Here is an 18,489-nt window from a genome sequence, read left to right on the forward strand (position 1 = left end):
CCTCAATGCCAAGGATTCCCCCATTCCCAAGGGCCCCTCACGCCGAAGGAGCCCCCATTCCCCAGAACCCCTCAATGTCCAAGCTCCCCCGCAGTGCCCAAACCCCCTTCAATCCCAAACCTCCCTTCATTTCCAAGGGTGCCCTCTTCCCAAACCCCTCAATTCCAAGGATTCCCCCATTTCCAACGGTGCCCCCAACGCCAAAAGAGCCTCCATTCCCAAGATCCCCTGCAGCGCCAAAAGCCCTTTGAATGCCAATCCCCCGCCTTTGCCAAGGGTCCCCTCAGTGCCAATCCCTCAGTTCCAAGCATTCCCTCATTCCCGAGGGCTCCGCATTCCCAAATAAACCCCATTCCCAAGGAAACCCCCTCCCCGTCCCCCCCCACGTTGCCCCGAAATGGTCGCGCCCTCCTCACCCGCTCCCGGCGCTCCCGGCCCCGCGCTCTCCACCGGCCCCGCCCCCTCCCCACTGCCCAATCAGCAGCCAGATCAGCGCACAGCACTGTCCAATGGTGCAGCACTTCCGTGTTGGGCGGGGTTTATTTACCTCTCCCCTTGCGGTGACGTCAGTATCTCCGCGCGTGACGTCACGGGCGCTCCGCGGCGCGCGGGTGGGTTGGAAAAACCGGGAATTTTCCCGCGGGAATTGCGCGGCCTGGGATGAGCTGGGGAGGGAATGAGGGGCGGATCCCGGACTGCGGGAGCCCCGAAGGGAACGGGAACTTTTGGGTTTCCTAAAGAAAAAAAGAATTTATGTTGTTTTTTCCTGAGGAAAAAATGAATTTTTGTTTGGTTTTTTTTTTTTTTTTCCTCAGGAAAAACAGAAATTCCTGTTCGTTTGGGAGGGGAAAGGGAATTGCTGCTTTTCCTGGAGGAGGGGTTGGTGTCTGACTATCCGCAGGAAAAAGGAAATTATTTGTTTTCTAAAGGGAAAGGGGAATTTCAGATTTTCCTAAGTGAAAAAGAAAATTTATGTATTTCCAGCTGGTTTCTGGCTTTCCTAAGAGGGAGAGGAATTTTGGAGTTTTCCCAGAGGGAATGGGAATTTCTGTGTTACCAGGGGGAGAGGCTGGTTTCTAATTTTTCTTAGGGAAAATGGAAAATCCTGGTTTTCCTGAGGGAGAAACCCATTCCTGGTTTTCCATATGAAAAAGCAAAATTCTGTTTTTCCTGATGGAGTGGCTAATTCTTTGTTTTCCCAAAGAAAAAGGAAGTTCCTGGTTTTCCTAAAGGAAGAGGGAATTTCCGGTTTTCTGGAGGAAGAGGTGGGGTCCTGGTTTTCCTAAGTAAAAAGAAATTGCCCATTTTTCCCTGAGGAAAAAGGGAATTTCAAGATTTCCTAAGGGAATTTTGGTTTCTGTTTTCCCTAAGGAAAAAAAGGAATTTCTTTTTGCCTAAAGAAGATGTGGCTTTCCTATTTTCCTGAGGGAAAGGCTGATTTCTGATTTTCCAGAGAGAAAATGAATTTCTGCTTTTCCAGAGGTTCCTGGGCATCCCAATGGAAAAAGAAACTTTGGTTTTCCCGAGGGAAAAGGGAATTTCTGTTTTTCCTAAGGGAAACGTCAGATCCTGGATTTCTTTAGGAAAAGAAAATCCTATTTTCTGGAGGGAGAGACCAGATCCTAATTTTCCCAAGGAAAAATAATGGAATTTTTGCTTTTACTGAGGAGTGACTGCTTCCTGAATTTCAGAGGGAGAGGAAAATTCCTGCTTTTCCCGAAGGACAGGCCAGGTCCTGGTTTTCTAAAGGGCAATTTTCAATTATCCTGAGGGAGAATGAAACCTTTTCATTATTCTGAGGGAGAAGGAAATTGCTGCTTATCCTGAGGGAGAGGCCACTTCATGGATTTCCTGAGGGAAAAATTCCCATTTTTCTGGAAGCAGACACCAGGCTCTGCTTCTCCTGAGGGAAAACCTCATTCCTGCTTATCCAAACACCCCAAACCAACCACAATATTCCCTCAAGTCCTGATTTTTTTGCCTCTTTCCCCTGAGGCCTGGCTCCATGGCTGAGCAGGAGAGGCCGTGGTGGCTCCTGAGGCTGGTCCAGGAGGGAAACCTGGATATGCTGTGGGATTTGTGGATTTCCTGAGGGAAAAATTCATGTTTTTCTGGCAATAGACACAGGTTTCTGCTTCTCCTGAGGGAAAACCTCAGTCTTCCTTATCAAAACCCCCAAACCAACCAGGATACCCCCAAAATCCTGATTTTTTACCTCTTTCCCCTCAGGCCCGGCTCCATTGCAGAGCAAGAGAGGCAGTGGCAGCTCCAGAGGCTGGTGCAGGAGGGAAACCTGGATGTGCTGTGGGATTTGTGGATTTTCTGAGGGAAAAAGTCCCATTTTTCTGGAAGAAGGCACCAGGCCTTGCTTCTCCTGAGGGAAAGCCTCATTCCTCCTTATCCCAGCCCTGCAGACCAACCACAATATTCCCCAAAATCCCAATTTTTTGGACCATTTCCCCACAGGCCCAGCTCCATGGTGGAGCAGGAGAGGCCGCGGTGGCTCCTGAGGCTGGTCCAGGAGGGAAACCTGGATGCGCTGTGGGATTTGTGGATTTCCTGAGGGAAAAATTCATGTTTTTCTGGCAATAGACACAGGTTTCTGCTTCTCCTGAGGGAAAACCTCAGTCTTCCTTATCAAAACCCCCAAACCAACCAGGATACCCCCAAAATCCTCATTTTTTACCTCTTTCCCCTCAGGCCCGGCTCCATTGCAGAGCAAGAGAGGCAGTGGCAGCTCCAGAGGCTGGTGCAGGAGGGAAACCTGGATGTGCTGTGGGATTTGTGGATTTTCTGAGGGAAAAAGTCCCATTTTTCTGGAAGAAGGCACCAGGCCTTGCTTCTCCTGAGGGAAAGCCTCATTCCTCCTTATCCCAGCCCTGCAGACCAACCACAATATTCCCCAAAATCCCAATTTTTTGGACCATTTCCCCACAGGCCCAGCTCCATGGTGGAGTGGGAGAGGCCGCGGTGGCTCCTGAGGCTGGTCCAGGAGGGAAACCTGGATGCGCTGTGGGATTTGTGGATTTCCTGAGGGAAAAATTCATGTTTTTCTGGCAATAGACACAGGTTTCTGCTTCTCCTGAGGGAAAACCTCAGTCTTCCTTATCAAAACCCCCCAAACCAACCAGGATGCCCCCAAAATCCTGATTTTTTACCTCTTTCCCCTCAGGCCCGGCTCCATTGCAGAGCAAGAGAGGCAGTGGCAGCTCCTGAGGCTGGTCCAGGTGGGAAACCTGGATGTGCTGTGGGATTTGTGGATTTTCTGAGGGAAAAAGTCCCATTTTTCTGGAAGAAGAAACCAGGCCTTTCTTCTCCTGAGGGAAAGCCTCATTCGTCCTTATCCCAACCCTGCAGACCAACCACAATATTCCCCAAAATCCCAATTTTTTGGACCCTTTCCCCACAGGCCCAGCTCCATGGTGGAGCAGGAGAGGCTGCGGTGGCTTCTGAGGCTGGTCCAGGAGGGAAACCTGGATGTGCTGGGGGATTTGTGGATTTCCTGAGGGAGAAGCTCCCGTTTTTCTGGAAGTAGACACCAGACTCTGTTTCTCCTGAGGGAAAACCTCAATCTTCCTTATCAAAACCCCCAAACCAACTAGGATATTTCCCAGAATCCTGATTTTTTACCTCTTTCCCCTCAGGCCCGGCTCCATGGTGGAGCAGGAGAGGCTGCGGCGGCTCCTGAGGCTGGTCCAGGAGGGAAACCTGGCTCTCCTGCGGGATGAGCTGAGGCTGGATGAGGTTCCAGAGGCTCGCAGCTGGCGCTGGGGACGTTTGGGAGATTCCCTGCTGCACCACGCAGCTCGTTTGGGACACCGGGATGTGCTGGAATTCCTGGTCCAGGAGGTTGGGATGGACATGGAGGTGGCCAATGGGGACTACAAGAGACCCCTCCATGAGGCTGCGTCCATGGGGCACCTGGAATGTGTGTCCTTCCTCCTGGAGAGAGGGGCCAGCGTGGACTGCTTGAAAAAGGCTGACTGGTAGGTGCTGGGATTTGGGATTGGGTGGGGAGGGTGGGAATGTGGCTGCTGGAGGTGGTGTTTGGGATTGTGTAATGGGTGGGAAGGAGCTTAAGGATCATCCTGGGACATCTGGGACACCTTCCCTTATCCCAGGCTGCTCCAGCCCCAGTGTCCAGCCCGGCCTTGGGCACTGCAGGGATCAGGGGCAGCCCCAGCTGCTGTGGCAATGCCAGCCCAGGCAGGAATTCCTCACTGCCAAGATGCCACCCATGGCTGCCCTCTGGCAGTGGGAGCCATTCCCTGTGTGCTGTCCCTGCAGGCCTTGTCCCCAGTCCCTCTGCAGCTCTGCTGGAGCCCCTGCAGGCCCTGCAATGTGCTGGGAGCTCTCCCTGGAGCCTTCCCTGCTCCAGGGGAACATTCCCAGCTCTCCCAGCCTGGCTCCAGCCCTCAGAGCTCCATGGATTCCTCTGGATTTGCTCCCGCAGCTCCAGGTCCTTTTATTGGTATCCCAGAGCTGGACTCCGTGTGGGATCACCTGAGTGGAGCAGAGAGGGCAGAATTCCCTTCCCCTGCTGCCCACACTGTGGATCCAGTTGGATTTTTGGGAGAAATTCCAGCCCTATCCCTACTTTCCCCCTGTTTCTCCCAAAAGCTGTAAATTACTGCTCCACTCTTCCCTTAGGGATGGAAAAATAAAACAAGGATTCTCCCCTGCTCCCAGATGAAAGCCTGGGAGGGTCCTTTGCAGCTGAACTGCCACAAGTCCACAGGCAGCATTCCAGAGCTGGGAACTGAGGCTGTGCCAGCCTGGAGCTGAGGCCAAGATTCCACGAGCCTGGATTTGTGTGGCTGTGCTCTTCTACCCATGGATAAAAGCAGGGACCTCTGTGCTTCCTAAGGCATACCCAAACCTTTGGGAAAAGTCTCATTTGCTTTAAAAACACAGAAAACTCTGAGGGACTGCATGGAAAAGGTGCTGGAATATTCCCAGCCTGGAACAACAGTGCTGTAAAACCTCCTGGATCCTCAGGCAAAGCACCTGAATGAGATTTGCTGTGCCAGGTTATTTTATTTCCCTGGATCTTCTTCCAGGACTCCCCTGATGATGGCTTGCACCAGGCAAAACTTGGAAGTGATCAAAACCCTGGTGGAGCACGGAGCCAACCCGTTGTTGAGGAACAAGGATGGCTGGAACTGCTTCCACATTGCCAGCAGGGAAGGGCACCCCGAGGTGCTCCACTACCTCCTGGATGTGTCCCCAAGCTGCTGGGACACCGAGAGCACCACGGGGAGAACGCCTCTGCACACAGCAGGTACACCCGGGGTGGATCAGGGAAGCCTTCTGGAATCTCATCCAGCCTTGCCTCATCCTGTGGGGGAGCCAGGTTTTCCTCCTGGAGCAGCCTCAGGAGCTGCCATGGCTTCTCCTGCTCTGCCATGGAGCCAGGCTTGAGGGAAAAGAGGCAAAAATATCAGGATTTTGGGGGATATCCTGGTTGGTTTGGGGCTTGAGATAAGCAAGAATGAGATTTTCCCTCAGGAGAAGGAGAGGCTGATGTCTGCTTCCAGAAAAATGGGAATTTTTCTCTCAGAAAATCCTGCAGCACATCCAGGTTTCCCTCCTGGACCAGCCTCAGGAGCTGCCATGGCCTCTTCTGCTCCATCATGGAGCCAGGCCTGAGGGGAAAGAGGCAAAAAAATCAGGATTTTGGGGGATATGCTGGTTGGTTTGGGGAGTTGGGATAAGCAGGGATGAGGTTTTCCCTCAGGAGAAGGAGAGGCTGATGTCTGCTTGCAGAAAAATGGGAAATTTTCCCTCAGGAAATCCATGAATACTTGGGTTTCCCCTCAGGAGAAGCATAGTCTGGTGTCTACTTCCAGAAAAAATGGGAGCTTTTCCCTCAGCAAATCCACAAATCCCACAGCACATCCAGGTTTCCCTCCTGAACCAGCCTCAGGAGCTGCCACTGCCTCTCTTGCTCTGTCATGGAGCCGGGCCTGAGGGAAAAGGGGCCAAAAAATCAGGATACTATGGTTGATTTGGGGTTTGGGATAAGCAGGAATGGGGTTTTCCCTCAGGAGAAGGAGAGGCTGATGCCTATTTCCAGAAAAATGGGAATGTTTCCCTCAGGAAATCCATGAATCCCACAGCACATCCAGGTTTCCCTCCTGGACCAGCCTAAGGAGTCACCATGCCCTCTCCCACTCTGTCATGGAGCCAGGCCTGAGGGGAAAGAGGCCAAAAAGTTGGGATTTTGGGGGATATCCTGGTTTGTCTGCAGGGTTAATATAAGCAGGAATGAGGTTTTCCCTCAGGAGAAGCAGAAACTGGTGTCTACCTCCAGAAAAATGGGAATTTTTCCCTCAGGAAATGCACAAATGGGCCTCTTGGAATTCTTGGGGTCCTTGGATGGAGTCCATCTCTCCCTGGCACTGATGGATCTGAGCTCCCTTGGAACAGGGATGTGATTTTCCTCCCTGCTGTGAGAAGCTCCCCAGCTCCAAGCACATCCTGGCATTTGCAATTCCTGAAAGCAGCAGAGCTGCTGGGAGGAACTTTTTGGGATCTGCCTGGGGATGGATTTCCTTAGCACAGCCTCAAGCTGGGCCTGGGGAGGTTCAGGTGGGATATTGGGGAAAATTCCTTCCTGGAAAGGAGTTGTAAGAATTTGTAAGCATTGGGATGAGCTGCTCAGGGCAAGGGTGGAGTCCCCATTCCTGGAGGGATTTAAAATCCATGTGGAGGTGGCACCTGGGGACATGGGGCAGTGGTGGGAATGGTTGGGCTCAAGCACTTTCCCAACCCAAATGACTCCATGATTCCAGTCATAAACTCCAAATTTTCCAGTCTCCTTGCCCTCATGCCATGGTGAGAATTCCAGGGGTCCTTTCTGTGGAGGAGAGGGACAAGCCCTGCTGGGAATACTCAGGAGCTGTTGTTGGAGCCCACCATGTCCACAATTCCCTTTCCCTGCCCTTTTCCTTGATTTTAAGGGATATTTAAAGGGAATGGGCAGGTTTAGGAATCCTGGGCATCCCCAGGATTGTTGGGAAGCACAGGAGGGCTCAGACCACGTCCAGGGTGGGAATCAGGCTGTGCATTCCAGGTCTCAGCAGCAGAGATGAGCCCTGCCTGCCCAAACTCCTTTCCCAAAGAATTTAATTGGGATTGACTCCCTGGAAAATCCTGAGGTGCTGGGAGGAGCCCCTGCTGTGCTGTCACTGCTGTGCCTTTTCCAGCCCTTGCTCTGCCACTCCTGGCTCATCAGCAGTGACAATTCCAGCCCCTGGGCACCACTGAGTCCTTGTGCTTGACCTGGGAATGCAAAAACCAGGGAGTGGGTTGGTGCTGGGATCACTGCAGCTTGCCTGAAGTGGCTGATCCCGATTTTTTAACGTTCTCCCATCCCTGCCCAGCTCTGGGTGTTGTTTCCATGGGGCTGGCAGCTCCTCTCCCTGCAGGAGATGTTGGGTTGGGATCTGGGACAGGGTCAGGAGCGGGGTGAGCTCTGGGATTTGGGGTTATCCTGTGGGAAGGGGGGAATTCTGACCTTGAGGCAAAGTAATTTCCCTGCTTTGGGATATGGGTGTACAACTGGGATCCAGCACCTGGATTCTGCTTCCTAGAGGTGTCTCCACCTGTGTTTTCTGTGGCAAAGGCACCACTCCACAATTTGGGTGGATTTCTGGAATTTCCTGATCCAGCCAGGCCCTGGGGCAGCAGCTGGAGTGGGAGTGACTGGGAATGGGGAAGGGCTGGAATTAGGGAATTAGGGAATTAGCATTTAACCCCTCAGTGCCCCCAGTGCAATCTGATCCCAAACTGCTGCTCCCTGGTATCCCCTCACTTATCCCATGGGATATTCCCAGTTCCCAAGGCAGGAGCAGGGATAAGGGATGGTGTTGGAGCTTCTGGGGGACGTCATGTCAGGGCCAAGTGCCTGTCCCAGGGGTTTCCATGGATTTCCATCCCAGGGGTGTGGCTTTGAGCACATTAACCCGTGACCAGGCCAGCTGCCTTCCTGATGGGTCATTTTCTCCCTCCTGCAATTATTTTTTATATGAATAAGGGTTGATTCCTTCAGCTTTGTTGCTTCTTGTATCTCGAGGGAAGAAAGCTGGGAGGAGGTAATTAGAGGATGTGGAATGCAGCAGAGGATCCCAGCTGTCCTGAGCCTCTGCTCCTGATAAAAGATGGAATTGTGAGGGATTTTTCTTCCCATGACTTGGATTTTCCATCAGCTTGGGTGAAGAACAGGCAGGGAGCAGGAGCAGAGAGCCAAAATCTGGGAATCCCTCAGTGGGATTCCAGCTGAAAGCACACATTTCCCAGGAGCCCTTTTCCCATCAGCTGATGGAGCAGCTCCAGCCTTGGTCTGATATTATTTTTCTCTCGAATGTGTTCCATTTGTTTTGCAAAATGACCTGCAGAGGAAAAAAAAAAAAAAAAAAAAAGCAGCTGGATCAAAGCTGTGTGAAGTGAAATGTTTAAAAAAATCAAAAACTGGAATATTTCAGTGCCTCGGGTTCAAATTCTCCCCCTCTGTTGTTGTTTTCCCTCTGAGATGGGTGAGGATGATGAGGTGGGAGTGGCTGAGGAGGGCTGGCAGTGTTATCCAGCATTTCCCCAGCTCTGTGTTCCTTTTGCTTCTCCCAGATCCCAATCAGGAATGAACAAATAATTGGGAGAAACCCTCTTTGTTCCAGCTGCATTCTGTGGCAGATGGAGCCAGGCATTGCCCATTCCGTCCCTATTTCCTGCTTTACCTCACATTCCCAATGGCATCAGAGGAAGGGAAACCTTTTTTCTTTAATCCACAAAAACCTGATGAGAATAAAGCTCCTTGGAGCCCCTTCAGCATCCCAAAAGGATCAGCAACCCGAGCATGCCTCGCTGTAGGAACACAATGCCACAGACCCACAACCAGTCCATGTTTTTCCTGATTTTTTCCCATCTTTTCCCAGCAATGCACGGCTGTTCCCAGGTCGTGGAGCTGCTCCTGGACCGGTAAGCAGGCTCCTCCCAGCTTTTCCTGCCCCAGCTGCCATTCCCTGCCAGCATTTGCACACAAAGGATGCTTGTGCTGTTCCAGCTGCCCTGCTCTCCATCCCGAGGCTGGCTCCTCCCGCTCCAGGTTTTTCCCAGCTGGGAAAGGGACAAGGATTCCCTGGGGATGGGCTCCCTCTTGCTTGTGACACAAATCCCAGTTATGTAACTCAGCCCTGGCTTTGTTTTCCCTGCTGATTCATTCCCAGTGTGACAACAGCCAGAGCAGCTTCTCTAGGCTGGGCTTATCCTTGTTTTCCTGGGGAATTGCTGGGAAGCGGCTTTAAAGCAGCTCGGTTCCCTTTCTCTGTTCTCCCTCCCCAGAGCTGGAGCAGCTTTCCCTGGGAATCACAGCTCATGCCAGCCTGTCCATGCTTGGCTCAGCATAAACAGCTCTGTGATCTTTAATTCAGTTTTCTCTCATTTCACTGCAGTTCAGCCTGAATGGGATTGTATTTTGTACATCATTCCGTGAGGAGCTGGTTATTCCCTGCTTCCAGTGCACTCATGGAAACCCTCTGGTCAGGAAAAAGGGAATCATAAACGATCTGTAGAGCCCCAAAGAGCTGAACCACATCTCTGATCCCCAAAATAACCCCACAAATCATTCCCCAGGCCCTAAAACACCAGGAAAAAATAGTCTGTGGATGAGCTTTATACATTCCATTTTCAATCCCAGCTGCTGGGAGTCTCCTTCCATGAGGATTTTGGAGCTGTCCACAGCTCTGGGCTGGTTTTCTCTCCTGTCCCTTGCAGGTGCCAGTACAAAGGTGACAGCAGGGACAGCTCTGTGATCTAAGCCAGGCTTTAATTCAGTTTTCTCTCATTTCACTGCAGTTTAACCTGAATGAGATTGTATTTTGTACATCATTCCATGAGGATCTGGTTATTCCCTGTTTCCAGTGCACTCCTGGTCCCTTCTGGAAACCCTCTGGCCAGGAAAAAGGGAATTATAAACGATCTGTAGACCCCAAACGAGCTGAACCACATCTCTGATCCCCAAAAAACCCCACAAATCATTCCCCAGGCCCAAAACACCAGGACAGGTTTATCCATGGTCTGTGGATGAGCTTTATACATTCCATTTTCAATCCCAGCTGCTGGGAGTCTCCTTCCATGAGGATTTTGGAGCTGCCCACAGCTCTGGGCTGGTTTTCTCTCCTGTCCCTTGCAGGTGCCAGTACAAAGGTGACAGCAGGGACAGCTGTGGGGTCACTCCCTTCATGGATGCTCTCCAGAACGGGCACGTTGGCATCGCCCGGCTGCTCCTGCAGAGACACCAGGTGGGTGCCAGAATCCCTCAGTGCCTCCTGCAGGAGCTGAGCAGGGCTGCCAGGGCAGGTGAGCCACGTGTTCACCATGACTGGAGCACAAGGAGGCAAATTTTCAATTTTTAAAGAGAGAAATCCCCCTGGAGATGGGAAGGATTTGGCTGAGTGAGGCTGTCAGGAATCATCTCCTGGGGCAGGAATCGTGGAATGGTTTGGATTGGAAGAACTTTAAACAAGTTTTAAAAGCTTTAAAAATCATCTCATTCCACCCCTACCACAGGCAGGGACACCTTCCATTATCCAAGGTGGCTTCAACCCAGCCTTGGACACTGCCAGGGACCCAGGGGCAGCCCCAGCTTTGGTGTAAACGTGTCCCCAGAGCTGGTGCAGTGGGATGGTGACACCAGGCAGTGGCAGGAGGGGACAGGACATTCCCAGCACTCCAGGGGCAGCTGTGGCACAGCCAAAAGCAGCTCTTGGAATGCCAGGCTTGGCATGGAGGCTCCAGTGGCTGGGATAATGTGGAATTGTCCATCCATGAGTTATCCAGAGCTCCTCCCTGCCCTCCCTCTCTCCTGGCAGCTCCTGCTCCTGTGCTGGCTCCCAAAAATCCCTGATTTCCTCCAGGGAATGCCATTAGAGCCAGCTGTGCACAGCAGGAGCCAGACCACTGCAATCAATAAATAATCATTTATTGATTATTGACTGATTGATTGCTGGATGATCCCAGCTGATTGGGGCCCCCTCATGGCTGATTCTCCCAGAGGTGTTGGTCAGATCCTGGATTTCCTAAGGAAAAGGAAATGCTGTTTTATGGACTGGGAAGTTTGTTGTGGTTTTAACCCCACATTTCAAGCACTGAGGGTGGGAGAGGTGGGAAACCTCGTGGAGGTTCCAGAGGGCGCTGATCTCACTTGGGATGAGTGCACTCTGTGTGATTTCCGTGCTGTTCCCTCCCTGCAGGCCTGTCCCACAGCTGTGGATGCCCTGGGAGCTCAGGCCCTGCACAGGGCAGCTGTCACAGCCCAGGATGGCTCCATCCAGTTCCTGGTGGCCGAGCTGGGCCTGGATGTCAACGGGACAGCGACGTCCCTGCAGCTGCCAGCCCTGCACTACGCGGCCAAGGTCTGTCCCTGCTCCCAGTCCCCTTGGGCAGCCTGGGCCAGGCACTGAACCAGCTGGATCAGGTGTTGGCCACCATGGAGGAATTGCCTTCCTGGCTCATCCTGTGCCACTGTCCCTCTGCTCCTGGCCAGTCCCATTCCCTGTCCCATTCCTGGCCAGTCCCATTCCCTGTCCCATTCCCAACCAGTCTCATTCCCTGTCCCATTCCTGACCAGTCCCATTCCCTGTCCCATTCCTGGCCAGTCCCATTCCCTGGCCAGTCCCATTCCCTGTCCCATTCCTTGTCCCATTCCTGGCCAGTCCCATTCCCTGTCCCATTCCCTGTCCCATTCCTGACCAGTCCCATTCCCTGTCCCATTCCTGGCCAGTCCCATTCCCTGGCCAGTCCCATTCCCTGTCCCATTCCTTGTCCCATTCCTGGCCAGTCCCATTCCCTGTCCCATTCCCCGTCCCATTCCTGACCAGTCCCATTCCCAACCAGTCTCATTCCCTGTCCCATTCCCAACCAGTCCCATTCCCTGTTTTCAGGGTGTCAGAAGAAATGTGGGCAGCAGGGTGAGGGTGGGATTCTCCTCCTCTGCTCTGGTGAGATCCCACCTGGAGCACCAGATCCCAGCCCTGGGGCCAGCAGCAGGAGGACCTGGAGCTGCTGGGGAGAGCCCAGAGGAATCCATGGAGCTGCTGCAGGGCTGGAGCCAGGCTGGGAGAGCTGGGAATGTTCCCCTGGAGCAGGGAAGGCTCCAGGGAGAGCTCCCAGCACATTGCAGGGCCTGCAGGGGCTCCAGCAGAGCTGCAGAGGGACTGGGGACAAGGCCTGCAGGGACAGCACACAGGGAATGGCTCCCACTGCCAGAGGGCAGCCATGGGTGGCATCTTGGCAATGAGGAATTCCTGCCTGGGCTGGCATTGCCACAGCAGCTGGGGCTGCCCCTGATCCCTGCAGTGCCCAAGGCCAGGCTGGAGCAGCCTGGGATGGTGGCACTGGAATGGGATGGGCTTGGAGGGCCCTTCCCACCCAAACCATTCTGGGATTTGGGACACTCAGAATCCATCCCCAGGGATTTTTATGGAAGTTGGGGATGGCAAAGGGAAGGGAGACCCTTCCTGGAGTGCTGAGATTGCCAGTGAAGCCCCCAGACCCCAAAATCCCTTCCTAGAGAGGAGTCGGGGTGGGGATGGATCCAATGCCAGGCTGGGAGAGCTGGGAATGGAGGGAATTCCCTGGAGAGGGAGCCTGGGGTGAGATTTTGGGAAGGGATTCCCAGAGCAGCTGGGGCTGCCCCTGATCCCTGCAATGGCCAAGGTTGGGCACTGGGGCTGGAGCAGCCTGGGATGGTGGGAGGTGTCCCTGCCATGGCAGGGGTGGCACTGGAGGAGCTCTGAGGTCCTTCCCACCCCTGGAATTCCATATTTGTGTCCAGCTGCCTGCAGAGGAGGGACAGGAGATGTCCAAAAGTGGGAAAGGAGAGCTGGGAAGGTGGGGGGAGCTCCCAGAATTTTATCAGTGTCCTTCACACCAGAGTTGTTTTGAATTCCTGAACCACTGGAGCTTTCTCCTGCTCCCAGCCCATGTGGGGAGCAGAGCTGTGGGTCCTGCAGCATTCCCTGGGAATGCAGAGCAGATCCCAAAACTTCCCTGCTGACCAGGATTCATCCTGGGATCCAGCTGGCAGCACAGCTCAGACCCAGGGATGTTAAACCCAGGATTTTGGTTTGTAGTGGGAATAAAATCTCATCCCAGTGCCCTGATCCTACAAAAACATCTGTGATACTCCCTGGGAATGCAGAGCAGATCCCAAAACTTCCCTGCTGACCAGGATCCAGCTGGCAGCAAGGGAATGTCCCTGCTCTGACCCAGGGATGTTAAACCCAGGATTTTGGTTTGTAGTGGAAATTGAACCTCACGCCAGTGCCCTGCCCCTACAAACCCATCCGTGCCACTCCCTGGGAATGCTGGCACCATCCAGGCTGGCACAAAGGAGCCCTTTCTCCCATTTTCCTGGCCTCCTGCTCCCAGCAGCCACGTTCAAAGCCCTTGTGGTTGCCAAGGGTACGTTGAACAGCAGGGCTCTGGGGGGAATACAATGTGCCTTGGAGGAAATCCCAGCTCCTGGGATTTGGGAATGACTGGATGGGATTCTCTCCCTTCCCTCCCCAGCCTTGGTGTCACTTTGTATTTACAGCACCACTCGTGTGCCTGGTGGGTTGTGTTTTTATCTCCCTCTTTTCTTATTCTTTTGCATTTATAAACACATGAAAATCAAATTATTTTTTAAATTCAATTTGCTGCCAGGGCTGTGGCAGCTGCAGCAGTTCCTGGCTCGGTGTCTCTGCCATGGAATTGGGTTTACAGGGAAATGGGAGACTTGGGATCAGGGAAGATGCTGTGGAATCCTGTGGGAATAGGGAAAAAAGAGAGGGGAGAGGGGGGATAAAAATGAGAGCTTTCCATTCCCAGGCTGCAGGACAAAGACTAATTCATGGCATTGAGGATGTAATTCCAAAATCAGGCGTGTTATTTAGGGAAAAGGGATTTATTTCTGGAAAAGCCTGTGCAGGGTGGAAGGAGAGGGGGGCTGTGCTGGGATTTTCCCTGTGGAATTTGAAATTGGCTCCTGGCAGAGGAAGGAGGGAGGGAGGAACAGTGGATTGGGGCTGGGTCTTTTCCCAGGGGATCCCAAATCCTGGAGGGATCCTTTGGGAAATGCCAGTGCCTGAGGGAGGCAGATGAGCAACAGCCCAGATCAGCAACAGGTTCTGCTCCTGGAGCTGGAATAACCTTGGGAACATCAACTCCAGATCCCCTGGGAATGGAGGGATTTGAAACTCAACGTTGGAGAGACCTCAGAGCCTCTGCCAGGACCTAAAGGGGCTCAGGAGAGAGACCTGGGATAAGGGATGGACACAGGGAATGGCTCCCACTGCCTGAGGGCAGCCATGGGTGGCATCTTGGCAATGAGGAATTCCTGCCTGGGCTGGCATTGCCACAGCAGCTGGGGCTGCCCCTGATCCCTGCAGTGCCCAAGGCCAGGCTGGAGCAGCCTGGGATAGGGACAGAGTCCCTGCCCATTGGAATTTGATGATCTTTAGGGATTTTTTCCAACCCAAACCATGCTGGGATTTTAGGAAGCTGCCTGGTGGCACCTTTCTGGCCAGTTCCCATGGGATAATAATTCCCATGAGTCCCGTGGGATAACCATTCCTGCCCCATGGATCTGATCTGAAGGAGCTGAGCCTGATTCCCACCTGCTCCCAGATCCTCTGGAGCTCCTGGTGCCCCCAGACATGACCAGGCCAGGGCAGATCTGTGCAGTCCCAGGTTGGGGATGGATCCAAGCCCGGAGCTGATCCCAAATTCCTCGTTCTGCAGGAAGGACATGGCCACACCATCCAGACCCTGCTGTCCCTGGGCGCTGATCTCCACGCCAAGGATGGGAAGGGCCGTTCTGGTGAGAATTCCAAGCTGCTTTTCCCAGCTTTATGTGACACCAAGAGCTTCCACAAGCACATCCCAACCTCAGCAGGCAGGGAGATGCCAAACTCATGGATACATTTGCCCTGGGGGCAGTGTGAGGCATCATCCCAGGGGTTTTTGGGCATTTTGCATTCCCTGGCTTTCAATTTTCTGGAATTTCTGCTGGGGCTTTTCCATTGGGGGAAGAACAGAGACATAAATTGGGAAATTCCTGCTTATTTTTCTGAGGAGCTCCGATGCTGCCTCTTCCCCATCAAATTTGGCTGGAATGATCCTGTTGGAAGCAGGTTGGATGGACAAACACAGGGATTGAGCTCTTCAGCCTCAATTCCTCAGCAAACAGCCTGGAAATGGCTGACGAGCAAATAACACCAGAGAGCTGGCACGGAGATGGAGTTGCTATAGCGATGCCGGAGAGTCGGCATTCCCAGCGGGAGACGCTCAGGCAGCTCTTGCATCAGCATCTCCCAAAAAAAGAAATTAAAAATTCAAATTTAAAAAAAAAGATAAATGTGGTTCAGCCATTGCCCAAATTGCCACATTCCCCAGCCCTGGGTTTGGTTAAAGCCATGTTTCAGCAGTGCCATCTCTCCCTCCGCCCCCTCAGTGACTAAATCCAAGCTCTGCTGAGCCCATCCAACCCTGGCATGTTTTTTCCTGTGGCTCCTCCTTGGCTGGGTTTGGGTCACTGCGTCCTTGGGAAGCTTCTCATCCACATCAGGATTACCCAGAGGGATCAGGATGCCTCCTTTGGATCACATGAAAGGAGGATTTTTAACAGTGAGGGCGGGCAGGGGCTGGGCTGGCATTGCCAGAGCAGCTGGGGCTGCCCCTGATCCCTGCAATGTCCAAGGCCAGGCTGGAGCAGCCTGGGATGGTGTGAGGTGTCCCTGCCATGGCAGGAGGGTGGAGCTGGATGATCCCAAACTTAATCCTGCTATTCTATCCCAACCCAGAAACCACCCAGGTGGGACTGGATGATCCCAAACTCAATCCTGTGATTCCATCACAACCCAAAACCATCCAGGTGGAATTGATGATCTTTAAAATCAGACTCAATGACCCCAAACTTAATCCTGCGATTCCATCCCAACCCCAAAACCATCCAGGTGGAACTGGATGATCTTTAATTGGATGATCCCAAACTTAATCCTGTGATTGTATCCCAACCCCAAAACCATCCAGGTGGAACTGGATGATCTTTAATTGGATGATCCCAAACTTAATCCTGTGATTGTATCCCAGCCCCAAAACCATCCAGGTGGAACTGGATGATCTTTAATTGGATGATCCCAAACTTAATCCTGCAATTCTATCCCAACCCCAAAACCATCCAGGTGGAACTGGATGATCCCAAACTCAATCCTGTGATTCCATCCCAACCCCAAAACCATCCAGGTGGAACTGGATGATCTTTAAGATCAGACTCATTAACCCCAAACTCAATCCTGCGATTCTGTCCCAACCCAAAACCCCAAACCCCTCCGTAACCCCACAGTGCCGAACCCCATTTTCCCCCCTGTCCCTGTTTATCCCCCTGGGGATGCATTTTCCTGCAGAGCGGGGTGGGGCAGGCCCAGGAGGTGACAGGGTGCTGCTGTGTCCCCAGCCCTGCACGCGGCCAGCGCCGGGCAGCGCGCGGGGGCCGTGGGGGTCCTGCTGCGGGCCGGGCTCCAGGACGCTCCTGATGCCACGGGAACGCTGGCCCAGCAGCTGGCCAGGAGCCCTGATGTCATCCAGCTCTTCAGGGGACACCAGGCAGCACCTGAAGAGGAGGAACCTGCTCCTTTTCCACACGGTACAGTGGTCATTCCTTATCGCAGGGGTTCCGTGCTGTTATCTCCTATCACAAAGGTGTCACACCTTCTTGGTGTTTCTCGTGGGCAGCTCCTCACAGCACTGACTCTTTGTCCTTCACAAGGCACCCAACAAACGCCAGCTTTCTCCTCACCCAGCTAACCCACTCTTTTATAGCCCTCATGCTCATTGGACACAGCTGTGGCCTGTTCCTAACCTTTGATAACTGGCCCAGCTGCAGCACTTTAGGGGTGACATCCACTCCTTCTTGGGGTTTCTCATGGACTGCTCCTCACAGCACTGACACTTTCTCCTTCACAAAGCACCCAAATGACTCAAATTTCCTTCTCAACACCACCCCACTCTTTTATAGCACTCTTGTCCTTGGTCACAGCTGTGGCCTGTTCCTAATCTTTGATAACTGGCCCAGCTGCAGCTCTTTAGGGGTGAGGTCCACACCTTCTTGGTGTTTCTCATGGACAGCTCCTCAGAGCACTGACTCCTTCACAAAGCAGCCAACTGATTCAAATTCCCTTCTCACGCAGCCACCCCACTCTTTTATAGCACTCTTGTCCTTGGTCACAGCTGTGGCCTGTTCTTAATCTTTGATAACTGGCCCAGCTGCAACTCCTCAGGGGTAAGATTACTTTCTACACCATCTTTATTTTCTTATGTTCTATCCCCCTACAATTCCTTGCCAGATTTAGGGAAACAGCTGAATAAAATCCCCATATCGATCCTCAAAGTCAGGAGTCTCTTTAAATTAAGGATCCCCCAAATAGGGGACTTGCCCCATGAACAGAATCCCCTTCAATTGTATCTCCCACTAATGAGAGAACACTAAAAATTAAGAAGCCTCCCAAATAGAGGATCCTCCCCTAAATTGAGGAAAAACCCCTAAATTGAGGAAACCTCCCCCAAATTGAGGACCCCCTAAATGGAGGATTCTCACCCAGACTGAAAACTCCCCCAAAGTGATGAATACCCTAAATAAAGGAACCCCCCAGGTTAAGGAGCCCCCCAAAACTGAGGATCCCCCCCAAATAAAGAACCCGCCATAAAATCAGGATTTTTACCCAAATTTGAGCAGAGGAGCCAAGCTTGGCATTTGGGAGTAGATTTAGGAGAAATGTTTGAAATAGGATTATCTCTAAAGATAATGGAGGTGATGGTCTGGGCTCTTCCCTGGGAGGGTGGGGAGGGCCTGGCACAGGTTTCCCAAAAAAGTTGTGGCTACTCCATCCCTGGAAGTGTCCAAGGCCAGGCTGGAGCAACCTGGGAGAGTGGAATGAGATGATCTTTAAGGTCCCTTCCCACCAAAATTATCACATTCCTGTTCTGATCCATGCTTATAAATTTATTTTCTTCTTTCACCTCTTCTGTGCAGCTCCCTGAAACAGAACCATCCAGGGAAGTGCCACTTCCAGGGATCCTCGTGGCTTTTCATGGGAATTTCCACACCCTGAACATCCCCATGGAGAAAATCCACCTGGATCATGGATTTACCTGCTCTCCACAAATCCCTTAAACTGCAATAATTTGCAGTTTAATTTTTATGTGACCTCTTTGGGTAGCACAGAGACACTTGGAGCTGCTTCCACCTTTTGAATCCTCTTTGTAGCCCAAGCTGATCCCAAAACCTGCAGGAATCTGTGGTGGGACCTCAGCCTTGCGAGGACACCAGGGATCTCTGGATCAGACTAAAATAAGGAGGTGTTTTATCCCAGACTGGAATGCTGGCAGTTCCCAGCCCTGATGAACTTTAAATCCCAACAATCTGCTCCTGGAATTCCCAGCAAGGTAAGA

At 52.5% G+C, this 18,489-nt stretch overlaps 1 protein-coding gene across 1 annotated transcript; it reads left to right on the forward strand.

Moving 5' to 3' along the window:
• Positions 1–856: 856 nt before the first annotated feature.
• ANKRD16 (ankyrin repeat domain 16) lies at positions 857–18,477 on the forward strand. Its single transcript, XM_059472950.1, has 9 exons — positions 857–879; positions 3,645–3,986; positions 5,061–5,281; positions 8,934–8,976; positions 10,190–10,298; positions 11,250–11,411; positions 14,782–14,860; positions 16,496–16,684; positions 18,071–18,477. Exons 2-9 carry the CDS (start codon positions 3,655–3,657, stop codon positions 18,076–18,078), a joined length of 1,143 nt encoding a protein of 380 aa, XP_059328933.1. The 5' UTR covers positions 857–879; positions 3,645–3,654; the 3' UTR covers positions 18,079–18,477.
• The last annotated feature ends 12 nt before the right edge of the window (positions 18,478–18,489 follow it).

The sequence above is a fragment of the Ammospiza nelsoni genome, chromosome 5 (assembly GCF_027579445.1).
Source record: "Ammospiza nelsoni isolate bAmmNel1 chromosome 5, bAmmNel1.pri, whole genome shotgun sequence".
Taxonomy (NCBI): domain Eukaryota; kingdom Metazoa; phylum Chordata; class Aves; order Passeriformes; family Passerellidae; genus Ammospiza; species Ammospiza nelsoni.